The sequence below is a fragment of the Eriocheir sinensis genome, chromosome 18 (assembly GCF_024679095.1).
Source record: "Eriocheir sinensis breed Jianghai 21 chromosome 18, ASM2467909v1, whole genome shotgun sequence".
In the NCBI taxonomy this organism is placed as follows: Eukaryota; Metazoa; Arthropoda; class Malacostraca; order Decapoda; family Varunidae; genus Eriocheir; species Eriocheir sinensis.
The window spans coordinates 5051337-5070786 of NC_066526.1; the positions used below are offsets into that span (position 1 = coordinate 5051337).

Consider the following 19450-nt stretch of genomic DNA (forward strand, 5'->3'; position numbering starts at 1 on the left):
CGCGCTCTCTGGTGGCAACAAAACAAACTTACTGCCTAGGTTGCTCGAGTTCTCTGGTAGCAACAACCCAATTACTTCCAGGGTTCGAAGCGTCCCCAGGTGGCGCCCCGCACAACTTGGCTTCTGAGTGATCGTTACGGCAAAACTCTAATGCTGATTGCTGGAGGGGGAAACGGCGCGGCCTCCTGGAGTTGGCGCTATTTTGGGGAACTTCATCGGCACTGCAATCTGCTCGGATGTGTCCAGGAAGGGCGCTAGACTCCCTTCGGCCGCGGCGGGAGGTGCGAGAGGGCCCATCCTTGCTCTATCGCTGTAATTAACGTAGCTTGAGGCCATTAACGACGCAGGTGAGTTAGGTAATCGTCTCCCCCCGCCGCTTGCACACCTGCGCTTCCCATAACCTGCCCAGACGCGATGTGGTTTCGGGTGATTGCCGTATGTTTTTTATCTTCGTTTTTATCTCCTTGTTCGTCCGTTTCCTTGTCTTGTCTTCATCTCCGTCTTCGTTTTATTACCAACGCCTAACCTGACGTGATGTGGTTTGGGGGTAATTTCGTTTTATTTTTTTTTTCTTTAGCTTCGTCTGTATCCTCTTATTTCTCCATTTCTATGCCTTGTTACCATCGCTAGCCCAGGCTCTATGTGGCTTTGGGTGATTTTCGTTTTTCTGTTGCATTTTGTTCGTTATCTGTTTGTTCGTCGCATTACTTCGCTGTGTCCTTGTGAATATTTCGACTCAAGTGAACAGAAACTCCGCTATTTTCAATCTCTAAGTTTATCTTCGCCTTTATCTACTTCATTGCCTTCTATCACTGCGTCTGGGTATTTTTGCATCGCGTGTTTAGAGTTTCCGAAATGTAACGGAGCTTCATCATAACTTCGTATAGTCTGATTAACTTAAGTCATCCCATCCCAAGTCAGATGAGGGTCAGTTCCACAGTCCAACAGTGTCAGTGCAAGCGCCCACACCGAACTGTAATTTCTATAATGGACCGTTTTCTTACCTTCTGTATTATGAACCAACACTATGCAAGGAAGTTTCGTCGCATTTTGTGTTTGGTTGGGGCGCTTACGAACTCGCTGTGCCGGACTAAGGAACTGGACCTTTAAGTGAACGGTCATGGCGCCTCCTAAACCGAACCTCCGCTATTTATAATCTCAAGTTTTTTTCTTCGCTTTTATCTACTTCTTCGTTGCGTACCATCCCTTCGCCTTCCTGGATAAACTTTCCTAAATGTAACGGAGCCTCATCGCAACTTTGTGTGTTCTGATTAACTAAAGTCATCCCATCCCAACAGAACCTCCGTTATTTATTATCTCTATTTTTTCTTCACTTTTATCTTCTTCGTTGCACACCATCCCTTCGTCTTCCTGGATAAACTTTCCAAAATGTAACGGAGCCTCATCGCAACTTCGTGTCCTGATTAACTAAAGTGACCCCACCCCAAAAGAACCTCTGTTATTTACAATCTCGTTTTTCTTCGCCTTTATCTACTTCTTCGTTGCGTACCATCACTTCGTCTTTTTAGATAAACTCTCCGAAATGTAACGGAGCCTCATCGCAACTTCGTGTCCTGATTAACTAAAGTGACCCCACCCCGAGTCTAAGCGAACGGTTATTGCGCCTCCTAAACACTAGTCGAGGCTCACGGGGAGTTATATCTACTGCTTACGGGTGTTCTATGCACGTGTCCTGGTAAATACATACATACATACAGGGTAGTGTATACATGGGGATAGTGTTACCCTAGTCACATGTACATAAGGAGCCCCGGAAGGCGAGGTGCTTCTTACGGGTTAGTCTGTCTACATGAAGCCTAGAAACCATTGCACGTGACTCAGCTATTCAAGTGTTGGCTCTAACGCGTCCCATTTTTAACCTTTTCAAATCACTAACTTCCTTTTTTTTCTTTTTTTTTCGTTCAATATTTAATGCGTCAGTTTTTATTCCTTCTAACAATTATCTTTTTTCACCTTTCCACACCTCTAGCTTCTTTTCTTTCTCACCTTTTAGTTTAATATATGTTTAATGATTCAGTTTATTTATGGTTTCTTTCTCCTAACATTTGTCTTTTTTAATCTTTACAAATCTTTAACTTCTTTTCTTTTTCACTTTTTATGTTCAATATAAGTTGAATTTATCAGTTTCCTTTTTGCCTTCTGTCATCTTGTATTTCTCTTTCTCCTTTTTGCGTAATGTAACACTTTTTTGTACCAGTTATCATTTCAACCTTTCCAGTTCTTTAACTATGTTTTCGTCCTATACAAATTTAAAACATCGGTTTTCTTTATGTTTTCTCTCTTCTGACATTTCTCTTTCTCCTTTTTGTCCAATGCCAAGTAATTTTTTTCTATCAGTTCTCCGATTTTTATTAAGTTTTCCTGCTTCGTTTGTAGATTCTGTAAGTCCAATTTGCCTCGTTGAATATTCAGTTTCCTTTTTCCTTTTTGTCTTTCATCATTTCATATTTTCTCTTCTCTTTCTCCTCTTCCTCCTCCTTCTACGCCATTGATCATCCTCATGCATGCAGTGTTTTTTTTTCTAATTGATCGACTAACTAATCACGTGTAATGTTTGCTTAACGCGCTATGAATCTTTGCAAACTCCTCCATCAATACCACTACCTCCGACTCCTTCTCCTCCACTTACTTCTATTTACGCACTTCTTCTTCCTCCTCCTCCTCCTCCTCCTCCTCTTTTCTTCTCCCAAACTACGTGCAAGACAAGATTCTAGAGTGCACAGAACACCTTACTTTTTTATCCATTTTGTTTTCTTCCCTCTCTCTTCTTTCCTTTTCTTTGCTCTACCCTCGCCGGCTTAGATGTTGGTCCTCCTTATCATCATCCTGGAGTACTTCAAGGAGTAGTTGTGTCCGCGGAAAGCCATCCAGTTGATCCCGTCCCCGTAGCTCTTGTGACGGCCGTGGTGGTAGCGCCCGTTCAGGTGAGACTGTGAGGGTGAGACGAGGAAACAGGTGGAGTGAGGAGAAGAATGTAGTGGATGAATGGAAGAAAGTAGTGGAGAAAGGAAGAAAAGCGTGCATGAAAACGAAAGAAAGGGAAAGAAAGCAGAGGGTAAAAAGAAAAAAGTAGAAGAAAATGGTAAAGAATAAAATAAAAAGCGGATGGATGGAAGAAAATAGATGGAAACGGAAGGGATGGAGGAAAGTATTGGATGAACACGAAGGAAATGGAAGAAACCGGTGGATGAATAGAAGAAATAATGGATAAAAACGGAAGAAAGGGAAGATAAGAGTGGATGGATGGAAGAGTGGTGGATGAAGAAGATTAAAATGGATGAAAACAGTGGATGAGTAGAGAACAATAAGGGATGAATGGAGGAAAATAAGGGATGAATGGAGGAAAATTAGGGATGAATAGAAGAAAAGAGGGGATGAATGGACGAAAACAGTGGATGAATGGAGGAAAATAGTGGATGAATGGAGGAAAATAGTGGATGAATGGAGGAAAATAGTGGATGAATGGAGGAAAATAGTGGATGAATGGAGGAAAATAGTGGATGAATGGAGGAAAATAGTGGATGAATGGAAGAAAATAGTGGATGAATGGAAGAAAATAGTGGATGAATGGAGGAAAATAGTGGATGAATGGAGGAAAATAGTGGATGAATGGAGGAAAATAGTGGATGAATGGAGGAAAATAGTGGATGAATGGAAGAAAATAGTGGATGAATGGAGGAAAATAGTGGATGAATGGAGGAAAATAGTGGATGAATGGAGGAAAATAGTGGATGAATGGAGGAAAATAGTGGATGAATGGAAGAAAATAGTGGATGAATGGAAGAAAATAGTGGATGAATGGAGGAAAATACTGGATGAATGGAGGAAAATAGTGGATGAATGGAGGAAAATAGTGGATGAATGGAGGAAAATAGTGGATGAATGGAAGAAAATAATGGATGAATGGAGGAAAATTGTGGATGAATGGAGAAAAATAATGGATGAATGGAGGAAAATAATGGAGGAATGGAGGAAAATAGTGGATGAATGGAGGAAAATAATGGATGAATGGAGGAAAATAGTGGACGAATGGAGGAAAAGAGTGGATGAATGGAGGAAAAGAGTGGATGAATGGAGGAAAATAGTGGATGAATGGAGGAAAATAGTAGATGAATGGAGGAAAATAATGGATGAATGGAAGAAAATAGTGGATGGATGGAGGAAAAGTGGATGAATGGAGGAAAATAGTGGATGAATGGAGGAAAATAGTGGATGAATGGAAGAAAATAGTGGATGAATGGAGGAAAATAGTGGATGAATGGAGGAAAATAGTGGATGAATGGAGGAAAATAGTGGATGAATGGAGGAAAAATGGATGAATGGAGGAAAAGAGTGGATGAATGGAGAAAAAAAAGTGGATGAATGGAGGAAAATAGTGGATGAATGGAGGAAAATAGTGGATGAATGGAGGAAAATAGTGGATGAATGGAGGAAAAGAGTGGATGAATGGAGGAAAAGAGTGGATGAATGGAGGAAAAGAGTGGATGAGTGGAGGAAAAGAGTGGATGAATGGAGAAAAAAGTGGATGAATGAAGGAAAAGAGTGGATGAATGGAGGAAAATAGTGGATGAATGGAGGAAAAGAGTGGATGAATGGAGGAAAAGAGTGGATGAGTGGAGGAAAAGAGTGGATGAATGGAGGAAAAGAGTGGATGAATGGAGGAAAAGAGTGGATGAATGGAGGAAAAGAGTGGATGAATGGAGGAAAAGTGGATGAATGGAGGAAAAGAGAGGATAAAGAAAAAAAGAAAGTGATGAGAAAAGGACAAAAAACGAAAAAAAAATGAAACGGTGAATCAATGGAACAAGAGAATGAAAGAATAGAAAGAAACAGTTGATGAAATGGAAGGAAACAGCGATAATGAAACAAAAGAGTGGATTAATATGATGAAACAGTGGATGAACAGAACAAAAAAGTGGATGAATGAAATGAAACAGTAAATTAGAGGTATAAAACAGAAGGTGAAATGGATGAAACAATGGATGAGAGTAACAAAACAGTGGATGAAGAGAATGAAACAGTGGGTGAGTGAAACCAGGCAGTAGATGAATGAAACAGAGCAATTAATCGGGTAGTTAATAATGAAGATACCAATGAAACTCCAAAATTGAGACTGGATGAGTTTATAGACCCGAAAGGAAAATATCACGTCAAATGGATGAAAAAGTGGATGCATAAGTGGATGACAGGAAAATATAAGTCTAGTGGATGAAGAGATGGATGAATAAATGGATGACAGGAAAATGTAACGCCAGGTGGATGATAAAGTAGATGGAGGGAAAATGTAAGTCTAGTGGATGGAGAAGTGGATGAATATATGGATGACAGGATAATGTTACGCCAGGTGGATGAAACAGAGGATGAATAAGTGAATCAAAGGAAGTTATTGTTAAATGGATGAAAAAATGGATGAATAAGGGAATGGAAAGGAAAATATAAGTCAAGTGGATGAAGAAGATGATAAATAAGTAGATGAAAGGGGAATATAAATCAGGTGGGTGAAGTAGAGGATGAATAAGTGGATGACAGGAAAATATTACGTCAAATGGCTGAAAAAGTTGATTAAAAGGAGGATGAATAAGTGGATGACAGAAAAATATTACAAATGGATGAAAAAGAGGATGAAAAAGAGGATGAATAAGTGGATGACAGGAAATTCTTACGTCAAATGGATGAAATAGTAGATGAAGAGGAGGATGAATAAGTGGATGACAGAAAAATATTACGTCAAATGGATGAAAAAGTAGATGAAGAGAAGGATGAATAAGTGGATGACAGGAAAGTATTACGTCAAATGGATGAAAAAGACAATGAAGAGGAGGATCAATAAGTGGATGACTGGAAAATATAACGTCAAATGGATGAAAAAAGAGGATGAAAAGTGGATGAATAGGTGGATGATAGAAAACTATGAAGCTAAATATATGAAAATGGATGAAACGAAGAAATAAAATGTGGAAGACTGAAGGAAAACAATCAAATGCTGGAACAATCTCAGCTGTCATACGGATAATGGAAATACAACTAAAACTCTGAAATGGAAGTAAGATAGATAAGATAGACAGTAAGATAGACAAAGATAGACAGAAACACACAGGAAGACCGGGTGAGTAAATAGCTTTCCAGACTTGTCATGACTAAGCCGACTGGTCTCCCTTCCTCTCCTTCTATCTCGTGTATATTTCTGTTTCTTACTAAATTAAACCGTTGCTCTGGCTCTGACATTTGGCTCTGTATTCCCGTTTTCTGTTCAATTTCCAGCCTTCATGTTTTAGCGGAGACTGCTTTAGTTCGGCCTTCCTCCCCCTTTTCAATAGTAGGGTTTGTCGTTTTTTTCATTTCCTATCATTTATACAGTTTGTCCCTCTCACCCCTCTCTCCCCTAACTTCACCCTCGCCTTCATCACGCATTTTAACCCTTTGTTTCGCATCCAAAACTTTCTTCGCAATTGTGGGATATGCACCCTTCCTCCTCCTCCTCCTCCTCCTTCTCCTCCTCCTCCTCTTGTTCCTCGTTTTTCCTCTTTTGTCTCTCCCCTTCACTCGATTCTCCTCTTCTCTCCTCTTCGGCCCACACGCTCCTCTTCTTTTTCTTCTTCTTATTCTTCTTCCTCCTCCTCCTCCTCGTTCTACTCCTTCCCCTCCTCCTCTTGTTCCTCGTTTTTTCTCTTTTGTCTCTCCCCTTCACTCGATTCTCCTCTTCTCTCCTCTTCGGCCCACACGCTCCTCTTCTTTTTCTTCTTCTTCTTCTTCTTCTTCCTCCTCCTCCTCCTCGTTCTACTCCTTCCCCTCCTCCTCTTGTTCCTCGTTTTTTCTCTTTTGTCTCTCCCCTTCACTCGATTCTCCTTTTCTCTACTCTTCGGCCCACACGCTCCTCTTCTTTTTCTTCTTCTTCTTTCTCCTCCTCCCCCTCCTCCTGCATTGAGTGACCACCATTTTTACTCTTCACTTCCTTTCCCTCTTTTCTCCTTCCCATCCCTCTTCAACCTCATCCTTGTCCTTGCCTCTTATCCTTGATCTCCTTCTTCTTCTTCATCCCCTCCCCCTCCTCCTCCTCCTTGACCTTCTTGCTCCTCTTCTTCTTCTTCTTCTCCATCTCTTCCGCCTTCACCTTCACCCCAATGCCCTCCTTTTTGATATTTCTGTTTCCTTTCTCGATTTTTCACTATTTTTCTTTTTCTTCTTTGTTTTTTTCTTCTCTTTTCTCCTATTTCTTATTCGTCTTCCTCCCTGGTCCTGCTTTACCTTTTTTTTTCATCTCTTCCCCTTTTTCTCTTTTCCTTCATCTTCCTATTCGTAATATTCCTCACTCCTTTCCTCTTTCTGATTTCCCTTTCTCTATTGACCTCTTTTTCTTTCTCCCTTCCATTCACTATTTTCTTCCACTCATTCGCAATTTTCTTCCATTCACCCATTATTTTCTTTCATTCATCCACTTTTTTCTTCCATTCATCCATTATTTTCCATTCATCCACTTTTTTCTTTCATTCATCCATTTTTTCTTCCACTCATCCATTATTTTCTTCCATTCATCTGCTCTTTTCTTCCATTCATCCACTTTTTTCTTCCATTCATCCACTATTTTTTTCCACTGTCTGCACTTTCACCCTAACTCTTTCCTTTCTTTATTTCTTTTCTTTTCCTTCTTTTTCCCTCACACTCCATTCTCTTCCTTCATCTACCCCTTCGCCTCACGTTCCTTATGTTCTCTTCTAAGTACTCTTTAATACCTGAACTTTTCTCTCCCTTTTCCTTAATTGCCAAACTCTTCTCTCTCCTTCCATGCTCTTTCTACTTCATCATCGCCATCCCCTTCTTCCTATACTTCCTTCGCCTATATCTCCCGCATTCTGTTCCTCCTTCGCTCCTTCTTTCTACTTTTTCATATATTTGCATCCCTTTGTTCTTCTCTCCCCTTCTCTCTCTCTTCTTCCTATTCTTCTGTCCTTCCCATCTTCACTTCCTCCTCCCATACTTGATATCCACCAACCAAACACCATCCTTCTGTCCTTCTTCTATCCTTCACTCCATCCTCTCCATCCTTCCTCCCTCCCTCTCTCCCTCCCTTCCTCTTTCCCCTCTGTTTTTTTTTTGTTTTTTTTTACAACAAAGGAGGCAGCTCAAGGGCACACAAAGAAAGAAAACAATAATAAAAAAAAGCCCGCTACTCGCTGCTCCTAAAAAAGAAACAAAAGAGGTACACCCTTCATCCGTCCTTCACTCTATCCTTTTCCTTATTCACCCTTCCTCTCTCTCTCCTTCGCTCTCTCACCCCCCCTCCCTTCCTTTCTATCCTTCACTCCATCCTTTCCACCCGCCCTTCCTCCCTCCCTCACTCTCTCTCCCCTCTCTCCCCCTCATCCTTACCTCGTGACAAGCCGTGAACCACCAGGCGCCGTGGAAGGTCCTGGCGCAGTGTCCTCGAGGGTTGAAGTCGTTGTCCCGGTCTCGTGTGCTGAAGGGAGCGCCCTGGTGGTACCTGAGCGAGTTACCTGCAAGAGGAGACGAGAGGGGTGTGTGTTTAAAAGGTGTTGCAGGGACAGAACAGAGATGGGCATTAGTTGTGGTTATGAAAAAGGGCTACAGTTACAAAAGAGGTGGATTAGAAGTGGGTTACAGGGACAAAACAGACAGACATTAGTTTTGTTTGTGGGAAAGAGCTTGAAATGAGGTACAGCTTCAAGAGGGGTGGGTTACAAGTGGGTTACAAGGGCAAAACAGACAGGCATTAATTGTGGTTATGAAAAAGGGTTACAGTTACAAAAGAGGTGGATTAGAATTGGGTTACAGGGACAGAACAGATACAGGCATTAGTTATAGTTGTGGAAAAGGGTTTGAAATGAGGTACAGCTACAAGAGGGGTGGGTTAGAAGTGGGTTACAGATACAAAGCTGACAGGCATTAGTTGTGGTTATGGAAATGGGCTTGAAATGAGGTACAGCTACAAGAGTTTCAAGAGGGGTGGGTTAGAAATGAGTTAAAGGAACAGAATAGACAGGCATTAGTTGTGGTTATGGAAAAGGGATAGGAATGAGTTAGTTAGAGTTGCGAGTTAATTAGAAATACATAACTAAGTGAGGGTTACAAAAATAGGACAGAAGTAAGTGATGATTACATAAAATGGGACAAGAATGAGATACCTTTACAAAAATACGTCAGTAACATACACACACACACACACACACACACACACACACACACACACACACACACACACACACACACACACACACACACACACACACACACACACACACACACACACACACACACACACACACACACACACACACACACAAAAAAAAAGATCTTGCAGACACTAATAATAAACCCTTTGAAAACCAAGCTAAACCAGACCTTAAATATACTTAGACAAACCAAAATAGGATAACAAAAAACTTCTACAGCAACAACACCCAAAAAATTACCTAAAAACAAACATTAAATTTGAATACTAAGCAAAAACAAACCAGAAAAAAAACATGAAAACCAACACCGATAACCCCTCCCCCAAACAAACAAACAATAAAAAAAATAACCTAAAAAAAACAACAGAAAAAAAATGAAAACCCTTGAAAACCCTCCTAGAAATGACCCTTGAATTCCATATTTTACGGCAAGGAAGGTTAAGCTTAAGAGAACCCACATACAAAAAAAAAGATACAAAAACGCCTACGAAAAATTACTTGACCTCCCGACCCAAGCCATCACGTAGCCAACCACCCCAAGACTGACCTGCCGTGCCCTCGTAGTCGCCCAGGGAGAGCGTGTAGTTGTGGTCCTCGTGGGAGAGGGAGAAGTGCTCGTACTTGGCCCAGCGCGTCTCGTTGGCCCAGTCCTGTAGGTCCACCCTCAGCTCGTAGTCCCCGGATTGAGTCAGCTGATGGATGTACTCGAGGCCTGGCGAGGACGAGACGAGGACGGGTGAAGAGGGGACACGGAAAGGAAGGAGAGGGCGAGGGTGATAGGAAGACGAGGATGGTGAAGAGGGAACCAGGAAGGGAAGGAGACGGCGAGGGTGATAGGAAGATGAGGATGGTGAAGAGAAGATCTAGGGGTGAGCAATGATGATCGGATGAAGAGAAGACCAAGAGAGGAATTAGGTGGAAGGTGAAGAGAGAACGAAGACAAGTGACAAAGAGAAGGACGAGAACTAGGGCGGATGAGGAACAGGAAGGGAATGAGAAGAGGGTGATGGTGAGAGGAGGATGAGGAAAGTGACGAGAGGACGAAGGGGTGACATAGAGGAGTACGAGGAGGGCGGATAAATAAAGTAAATGAGATGAGAGCAGGGAGAGGCAAGGGAGAGGACGAGGGGCTGACAGTGATGATCGGATGAGGGGAGGACCAGGAAAGGATTAAGGTGGAAGTGAGAGAAGGGCGAGGAAGAAGAGGAGACGAAAGGAGAGTCAAAGAGGAGGAAGACAACAGGGAGGAAGGGAATTAGAAGAGGGTGAAGAGAGAAGAGCAATAAGAGTGTGAAGACAGAAGGGAATGGAGTGACGAAAGGGAGATGGTAATGAGAGGAAGAAGGTAACAAGATGATGATGATAGTGATGAAGGGGTGAGGTGATAGTGGTGAGAGTTTAAAGAAGAACAAAGAGGGGATATAGATAATGGTGAAGGTGGAGGAAAAGAGAACAGCAATAAGAGGCAAGGATAATGAAGAGAGGGTGATGATGAAGGTAAGAAGAGGGGGGAGAAGAAAGATGAGAAAGCCATTTAAGACAACTCGAGTATACGTGATTGGAGGAGGAAGAAGCGAGGAAATGACAAGCAGTGTAGAACGAAGGGAGAAAGAACAGACGAGGAAAAGAAGGAGAAGGAGGAAGAGGAGGAGGAAATGGTGAATGATGATGACGATGCTGCTGCTGCTGATGATGTGGGAAAGCGGGAAGACTGAACAAAGAGGGGAAACGTAAGAGAGAGAGGGAAAGGACGATAAAGTGGAGAACATGAACGATAGAGAGATAAAAGAGCCAAAAGGACTGACCAAGCGTTGTCCCCTGAGCCGCTTAAGCCAACACATTCCTCACACAGACACATTAAGACACGCTAATCCCCCTCCTTGGGTACCGGGAGCTTGGGCGACGGAGGTAAAAAAAAAGGACTCAAGGATATTCTGAGTAACGAAGGACGCCCTCACACATTCCTTAAACCAATATAGTCCATCATGTTAAGCCGTTCATTCAGTGGCAGGATTTGATGAAGAGCGCTCCGTCGTCTTCCCAGTTGAGCAAATCCGAACAGTAATTGCATTCATCTACTTTTTGGGTATTTTTGGGTAATCGTGTAACTCCTTCTTAGTCCCCTGAAGAGAAGCCCATCATTATTTTGACGGTAAAGTTTGTAGCTCAAGGACATAAAGAAAGGAAAAAACAAAACAAAACCCCACTTGCGCTGTTCCCGTAAAAAGTTGATCGAGTAGCTAAAAGACGGTTAAACTCGGTGTATGAGGTGTCTTGACTCTTTCTAATCGAGTAAATCCAAAAGAAGAAACAAAAAAGACCACTGGCGCTGCTCCTCCGTACGTTAAAAGAGCAAATATAAGAGGGTTAGAATTATTGGTTGATGAGGTGTTTTTCCTTCCTTCCTTTCTTCTATCCTTCATTCATGTCTTTCCTTCTTTCCATTTACTTATGCATTTTCTTCTTTCCTTTCTTTCATCCTTCTTTTTTATCTTCCCTCCCTCCTTCTTTTCTTCCTTCCTTCGTTCCTTTTTTCCTCCTTCTTTCATTATCCTCTTCTCTTTCCTTCCTTCCTTCCTTGTTTCCTTCCTCCCACAAAGCCTTTCACAACCACGCAATAAAACAAAGCCACACAAAAAAAAAAAGGTCAGTGGCACTGCTCTTGCTCAAACTTGACCGAGTAGCCCCCAAAAGAGGGTCAGAATCGCTTGGTGTGGTGTCTTACTGTCTTTTTAAACAAGAAAATCCAGATAAACTTTGCATTACCTACATTGAAACTTCCAAAGCCCTTTCTCTAAAAATAACCTAATAGCAACAGACCTGGACTCAGTTAGTTCTCTTCAGGCACTTCATATCACTCAGGTTCTAGCCCTGCAAATCTCAATAAACTGAACACAATTGACGTTTTATACCAAGTCAAGTCCTTCCCAGTGTCCTTGAGCGGCTGGGGATGACAAGGGACCTAACAAAAGGGCGAACTGTCTCGCTGCATGAGCCCTTCCTGGTTTCAAGAGGTTAATCAGATGCATCTCAGCTGAACTAAGCGTCCTTCACTGCGTCTACTTTTTACCACTTAGTCACTCCGCCGTCCTGAGTGAATGGCGAAGGACCTACTGAGCTAATATTTCCTTTGACAATACTTTAATCAAACTCTTCAGTCCTTCCTGGTTTCCAAAATAATCAAACGCATTCTAGTCGAACAAACGCAAACGGCCTTCATAGCATCAACCTCTTATCTTTTTTCTGGTCTTTCTCAATGCCTAGATTAGTTGACAATGGAGTTATGGAACCAGTAAACACTCTCAGGCACTTTAATCAATTACGCATACATTCCTGACCCCAAGTGAAGAGAGAAATGCTTCTTCTCCGAGCACATCCAAACACCTCTCACAGCGTCATGTTTCCTTATTTAAGGTACTTTTTATTAACTTCTAAAACATTTCTAAACCCCTAAAGAAAGACCAAACGCTTCTTCTTCGAACAAATATTAACATCTCCCACAGCGTCTTGTTTCGCCCCTACCAACGCGCTTGACAGACAGAGAATGGTCTTAGGAAATCATAAAACCCTCTTTTCAATTAGTTAAGCCTATCAAATACCCTCACAAAAGATCAAGTGCTCCTTCTTCGAGTAAATCCAAAGACCTCTCACAGCGTTTTCTTTAGCCTCTCCTAACGCCCTTGACAAACAGCCGCAGGACTTACCGAGCCAGTACTCCCCCTCCAGGTTGCCGAAGCCCCACTTGTACTCCGCCCAGCTCCTGAAGAAGTCCACGACGGGGTGAGGCGTCTCGGAGGTCTTGGAGCCGCGGCGCTGGATCACCGTCCACGAGGGTCCTCCTTCCTCCAGCTCACACCACACCTGAGGGAGGAGAGGTGAATGATGGAGGAGGAGAAGGAGGAGGAGGAGGAATAATGTGGGAATGGTGATGAAGATGCTACTGCTGCTGATGATGAGAAGGAGGAGGAGGAGGAGAAGGAGGAGGAGAACGAGAAGAAGGAAGAGATGGAGTAGTGGTAGAAATAGGAGGAGAGGAGGAGGAGGAGAGGAGGAGGAGAAGGAGAAGGGAAAGATGGAAGAACAGCAGTAGGAGGAGAAGGAAGAGATGGAGGAGGAGGAGGAGGAGGAGGAGGAGAAGAAAGAGATGGAGGAGGAGAAGGAAGATACAGAATAGTGGTAGTAGGAGGAGGAGTAGAAGAAAGAGATGGAGAGGAGGAGGAGGAGAAGAAAGAGATGGAAGAATAGTGGTAAGAGAAGGAAGATATATGGGGAGGAGGAGGAGGAGGAGGAGGAGGAGGAGGAGGAAGACATGCAGTAGTAGTATTAATGGGAGAAGAAGAAAGAGATGGAGGACGAGAAAGAGGAGCTGGTGTAATAGTAGTAGAAAAATAATAAAGAAGAGGATCAGGAGGAAGGGAGGAAGATGGAGGAAGAAGAGAAGGAAAAAAAAAGACATCGAGGAGGAAAAGTATTATATTGAAAAATGGATAAGAATTTTTGGGGTTTCTGATCAAAGAATGTGTCCCGTAAGTTTTCTGTTAGTACATAAGAGATTGAAAAAGTAAAGGAAGATTAAAACGAGAAGGAAAGAAAGAGGAAAAATGAGGAAGGGTATGAGGACAAAGGGACGGAGGCTGGGAGGAGGAGGAGGAGGAGGAGGAGAAGTGGCGGTGGTGAGACGAAGGAGGAAGTTAAAATGAAATATAGTTTGGAAACAAAACTTGACGTCCGTTGATGACAAAAAAGGCAGGGAGAAGAAAGACACTAATTTAGAGGTAAAGGAAAACAAGGAAGATTAAAAGCTAAGGGAAGAAAAACATGGAGGAGGGGAAAACAAACAAATGAAGCGAGACGGACACAAAACACGAGACCTGGTAAAAATAGACCAAATTGAACTAGACACACACGAAGGGAAAGAGTTGGGTAAAAGAAGATGATATTAAAAGTAAAAGCAAAACTGTGACTAAAAAGGAAACTTGACAAAACGAAAGGAAAATGTTTTGTCGATTATATTAAGAAGAGAAGGAAAAGAAAAACTAAAAAGGAATACTAGACGAAACCAAAGAAAAATAACTGTGTAAAAGATAATAGTAAAAAAAGGAAAGCAAATCTGTGACGGAAAAATGAAACTAGACTAAACAAAGGAAAGAGTTGTATCGATTATATTAAGAAGAGAAGCAAAACTGACTAAAAAGGAATACTAGACGAAACCAAAGAAAAAGAAGTGTGTAAAAGATAATATTATAAAAGAGGAAAACAAATCTGTGACTGAAAACTGAAACTAGACAAAACAAAGGAAAGAGTTACGTAAAAAATAATATTAATGAAAAAGCAAAAATGTGCCCCAAAAAAGGAAAAAAGAGAGAAATACAAATCAAAACAGAAACACAATCCCCAACAGAACACGAACAAACGAAATACAATAGTTTTACATCACAACGTAACACAAAATCACGCAACACTCATCACGTGGTCTGAAAAAGAGGAATGCAATGGTTGTGAAATTGAGAGAGAGAGAGAGAGAGAGAGAGAGAGAGAGAGAGAGAGAGAGAGAGAGATTGACTGGCTCTCATTTTGTTCTCTCCATGACAAAAATAACATCTGGCAACTCTGAATACCCCCTGTGTGTGTGTGTGTGTGTGTGTGTGTGTGTGTGTGTGTGTGTGTGTGTGTGATCACTTTCAAGCCAACACAGAAATTCAAAATAAATATACTTGAACCTATTTGTGTGTGTGTGTGTGTGTGTGTGTGTGTGTGTGTGTGTGTGTGTGTGTGACCATGTGCGTGTATTTATGTGTGTATGTGTGAGTGTGTGTGTGTGTTCTTGCTTACGCGTCACACATATCGTCATTTAACCGCATCCCCCCGACATCAAACCACCACCACCACCATCACCACCATCCTTACTCCCCCCTCCCACCCACCCCCCGACACCTTCACCCCCACCACCAACAACAACCTCCACCCACCCTAAATTCTCCACCCCCATTCCCACCACCACCATCACCACCCTCATCACTTCACCACCACCAACGCCACCAACAACAAACAGCTAACCACAGGGCTCCACACACACACACACACACACACACACACACACACACACACACACACACACAGCCCCTCCCCACCCTCCCCTCCCACTCATTCCTGTTCCCCACCATCCTACTCCTCCCCCCCACCACACACACACACACACGCACGAACTGGTCTCCTCCTCCTCCTCCACAACATAATCTGAGTGACTTGTTCTGGTCGCGGCGCCAGGCTCGTCACCACAAGAACAGAGACGTAAACAACCCGGCAACAAAATGCACGAACCTCAGACATGGCAGGGAAGGGGAGGAGGAGGAGGGAGAGGGAAGGAGGAAGAGGAGAAGAGAGACAGTAAAGGAAGAAGGCAAGGCAAGGCAGGGCAAGAAGTGAGGCAAAAGGGATAATTGAGACAAGCAAGAAGGAGAGAAGAATTAAGGAGAGAGAAAGAGGAGGCAAAATAAGGGAGGGAAGAAAGACGAGGGAGTGGTGGAGAAGAAACGAGGAAGGAAGAAAGGAAGAAGTGGGAGGAAGGAGGATACAGGAGTGAAGAGAAGAAAGGAAGAAGTGGGAGGAAGGAGGATACAGGAGTGAAGAGAAGAGGGAAAGGGGTGGAGGAAAAAAAAGAAAGATAAAGATGGGAGGAGACAAAGAAAAAGGAAGATTTAAAGCAAGCAAGATGGGAGGAAAAGTTACGGAGGTGGAGGTGGAGGGAGAGGAAGAGGAGAGAAGAAAAGGAGGAAAGAGGCAATATGAGGAGGAAGGAAGATATGGAGTGGAAGGGACAGAAGTGAAGGAGAAAAGGAATGGGATGGAGATATGAGAGGAAGGAAAGAAGGATGATAAGGAAGAGATAAGTGGAGAGAGGAGGAAACAAAGACGAGTGAAGAGGAAAAGTGGAAGGAGAGAAGACAGAGAGATAAGAGGAGGAGAGACAAAAGGAGGTAATGGAAGAAGGAGGGAGGGAACATTATGAGAGGAGAGAAGGAAGGGCCAGAGAGGGAAAGGGGGAGAGAGGGAGAGAGCGAGGGAGGAGGAGAGGGAGAGAGACGAGTGGAAAACGTGACTCAGACCAGTAAAATCTATTGAGATCTCAGAGGAACAGTAATTTAGTTGCGCCTGACCTTCTTATGTTGTTTCGGAGGAGGAGGAGGAGGAGGAGGAGGAATGAAGGAAGGATGAAGAAGAAGGGAGGAAGGAGTTGGAGGATAGTAACAAGGGGATGAAGAACTCTGATATAAGGGAGAGGATGAAGGAAGAGATGGAACAGGATACGATAAAGGAGGAGGATGCAGAAGGAAGGAAGGAGTTGGAGAATAGTAACGAGAGGAGTGAAGAGCTCTGATAAAAGGGAGAGGATGAAGGAGATGGAACAGGATGCGATAAAAGGTGAAAACAATAAGTACATAAAAAGGAGAAGAGAAAATACGAAGAAACAAAATAAAGTGAAGAGAAAGAGAGAAACCCTGACAAAACACAAGATCATATAAAGAAAAGACATAGCAACATAACAGCACCAAAAACAACAATAAAAAAATATAAGCTAAACAAAGTGAAAACAGACGAAGGGAAAGAAAACAACGAAGAAAAAAATAAACAGAATGAAAAAAGAGGAGAGGAAAAAACAGAGGAAGAGTAAGGGATGGAGGAGAAGAAAATGAGAGGAGGAAGAAGAGAAGGAAGGAGGAAGGAAATAAGTACTTGAAGGCCAAACAAAGGGAGATAGGAAAGAAAAGAAGCGTGGGAAGGAAGGAAGGAAGGAAGGAAGGACGAGAGGAAGAGTAAGAGGCGTTAGACAGAAGCCAAACATATCTCCTCTGTAGCTGCGAGAGGAGGAAGAGATAGTGGAAGGAGGTGAGGAGGAGGAGGAGGAGGGTAAAGGAAGTTAGAAAGACATGAAGCAAGACAAAAGAGAAAGAGAAGGGGAAAGAATATAGGAAAGAGGAGGAGGACAAAAGTAAGAGAGAAGTAGAAGAGAACGAGGGGACAGTAAGAGAGAAAAGGAATAAATAAGATGGAAAGAGAAGAAGAAAAAACGTAAGAGAGAAAGAGGAGAACAAAATTAAGAAAGAAAGATAAGCAGAAGAGAACAAAAAGACGGTAAGAGAAAGATAAATAAACCAAACAAAAGAAGAGAAGAACAGAATTAAGACACGGAGAAGGACGAAGAGGAGGAGAAAAAAGAAGAGAAGGAAAAGAAGATGGCTGACAAGGAGTGAGATAACGAGAATGAGAAAAGAAATAGAAAGGTGATGAGGAGGAGAATGGAACGAAACAAAGAAGGGATAATGAATAAGACCGAAACACTAAAACAAAACAAAAGAAACAACTTGAAGAATACGCAAGGAACAGCGAGGGGGAGGCTTTAAGAGGCGAGTGAACCCTGCAAGAGAATATTCATGAGAAACTACGAAAGGAAGTAAAAAAAATAATAATTCGATGTTTTGACAGCATTTCCGAACCTGCACGAGAGAGAGAGATCGAGACCGAGAGCAAGAGAGAGAGAGAGAGAGAGAGAGAGAGAGAGAGAGAGAGAGAGAGAGAGAGAGAGATTACATGATGACTGCGCACCCCGTCGTGAAGGAAGCATTAGCAATTTGTCAGTCACGTGTGAGTTCTAACGTCGTGGCAGAAGGGACGAGACGGGCGGCGGCGTGCGGCGAGACGGGAGCGAAGGGCGAAACTAAAAAAGAACGAGGAGAAAAACGATAAAATGAAAAAAATATATGTAATGAAAAATATGATACAGAATTGCGGAAAAACACTCACTAAACAAAGAAAACACTCGGAAAACAAAGAAAAGGAAGGAAGAAAGAAAGGAAGCTACACGAGAGACAAAGTTATATATAGTTATGAGAAACAAAATGAAAGGATGATAAAGTATGGGAATGGAACGAATGGCAACAGAAGAACGAGGAAAAGAGGAAAAAATACACACAAAACAAACTAAAGGAAAGGAACGAAGGGGAAAAAAAAGGTCTAGGAAAAAGAAAAATATGAGGAAAAAAAGAATAAAGCAAAGAAAAGTAGGAAGCCACACACGACGACGAAGTTGTATATAATTATGAGAAAGAAAATAACAGGATAATTAACTGAAGGAATAACAAGACCCCACAGAAGAAGAAGAAGAGGAAGAAGAAGAAAATATAAAAAGAAGTAGAAAAAAAAGAACAACAGCAGTAACGACAGCAATAATTGTAGTAACAACAACATGAAGAGGAAGAAGAATAAGAATAAGAAGAAGAAGAAGAAGTAGAAAAATAAGATATAAAAAGAAGAAGCAGAATAAAAAGAACAGCAGCAACAACAACAGCAATAATTATAGTAACAACAACATCAAGAAGAAGAAGAAAAAGAAGAAGAAGAAGAAGAAGAAGAAGAAGAAAAAAAAGAAGAAGGAATAGAAGAAGAAGAAGAAGAAGAAGAAGAAGAAGAAGAACGAGAAAAAGAAGATAAAAAAGAACAGCACCAGCAACGACAGCAATTATAGCAACAACAATAACAAGAACAAGAAAAACAACACCGGCGACATCATGAAAACAAACAAACAAAAAAATATAAAAATAACAAAATCAACTAGAAAAACACTTGGAGAGCACAGATCCGGTTATATACACGTATACACAAACCCACACAAACAATACACCAATTTGACGCATACAAATCGTCAAAAGGCTCGCGCTAAATCAGACACCATTTTATCATAACGACGGTCGCAATCATTCATTCATTTGACATTTTTTTTAGTAATCCGTAGCGGGCTTTTTTTTTATTATTGTTTCCTTTTTTTGTGTGTGCCCTTGAGCTGTCTCCTTTGTTGTAAAAAAAAAAAATCCACACCAACACTCTTTTTTGGTTCACACTATCGGCACTTTTTATATGCTCTTTTTTTTCTTTAAGCATTTTTTTCATTCAGGGATTTTTATTTTTATTTTATTGTCAGTTATTTGTCATTGTCATTCTATTTCATTTGATCAGTTTCTTTCATTCATTCAGTTTTTTGGTGTTATTTTTTTTCCATTCATTCAGTTTTTTGGTGTTATTTTTTTTCCATTCATTCAATTTTTAGCACACTCCCCTTCACACACACCCGAAATTGGCGTCTCTTTCGGCCACTCTTCTCGACTTTCTTTCATCGGAGCGGTACAAACGTTTTTTTCAATATTTATTTTCTCCCCTTAGATATTTCAATTTCTGATAAAAAAAAT

At 41.8% G+C, this 19450-nt stretch overlaps 1 protein-coding gene across 1 annotated transcript in view; it reads right to left on the reverse strand.

Moving 5' to 3' along the window:
* Positions 1 to 2247: 2247 nt before the first annotated feature.
* The window catches only part of LOC127000170 (ficolin-1-like), an 84824-nt gene continuing 67621 nt past the window's right edge, over positions 2248 to 19450 (reverse strand). Inside the window, exons 10-13 of the mRNA XM_050863561.1 lie at positions 12914 to 13070; positions 9757 to 9921; positions 8389 to 8513; positions 2248 to 2951 (exon numbers count right to left, since the gene is read on the reverse strand). Of these exons, the coding sequence (XP_050719518.1) occupies positions 2820 to 2951; positions 8389 to 8513; positions 9757 to 9921; positions 12914 to 13070 (579 nt within the window). The 3' untranslated portion in view covers positions 2248 to 2819. The remainder of the gene's footprint in view (positions 2952 to 8388; positions 8514 to 9756; positions 9922 to 12913; positions 13071 to 19450) is intronic.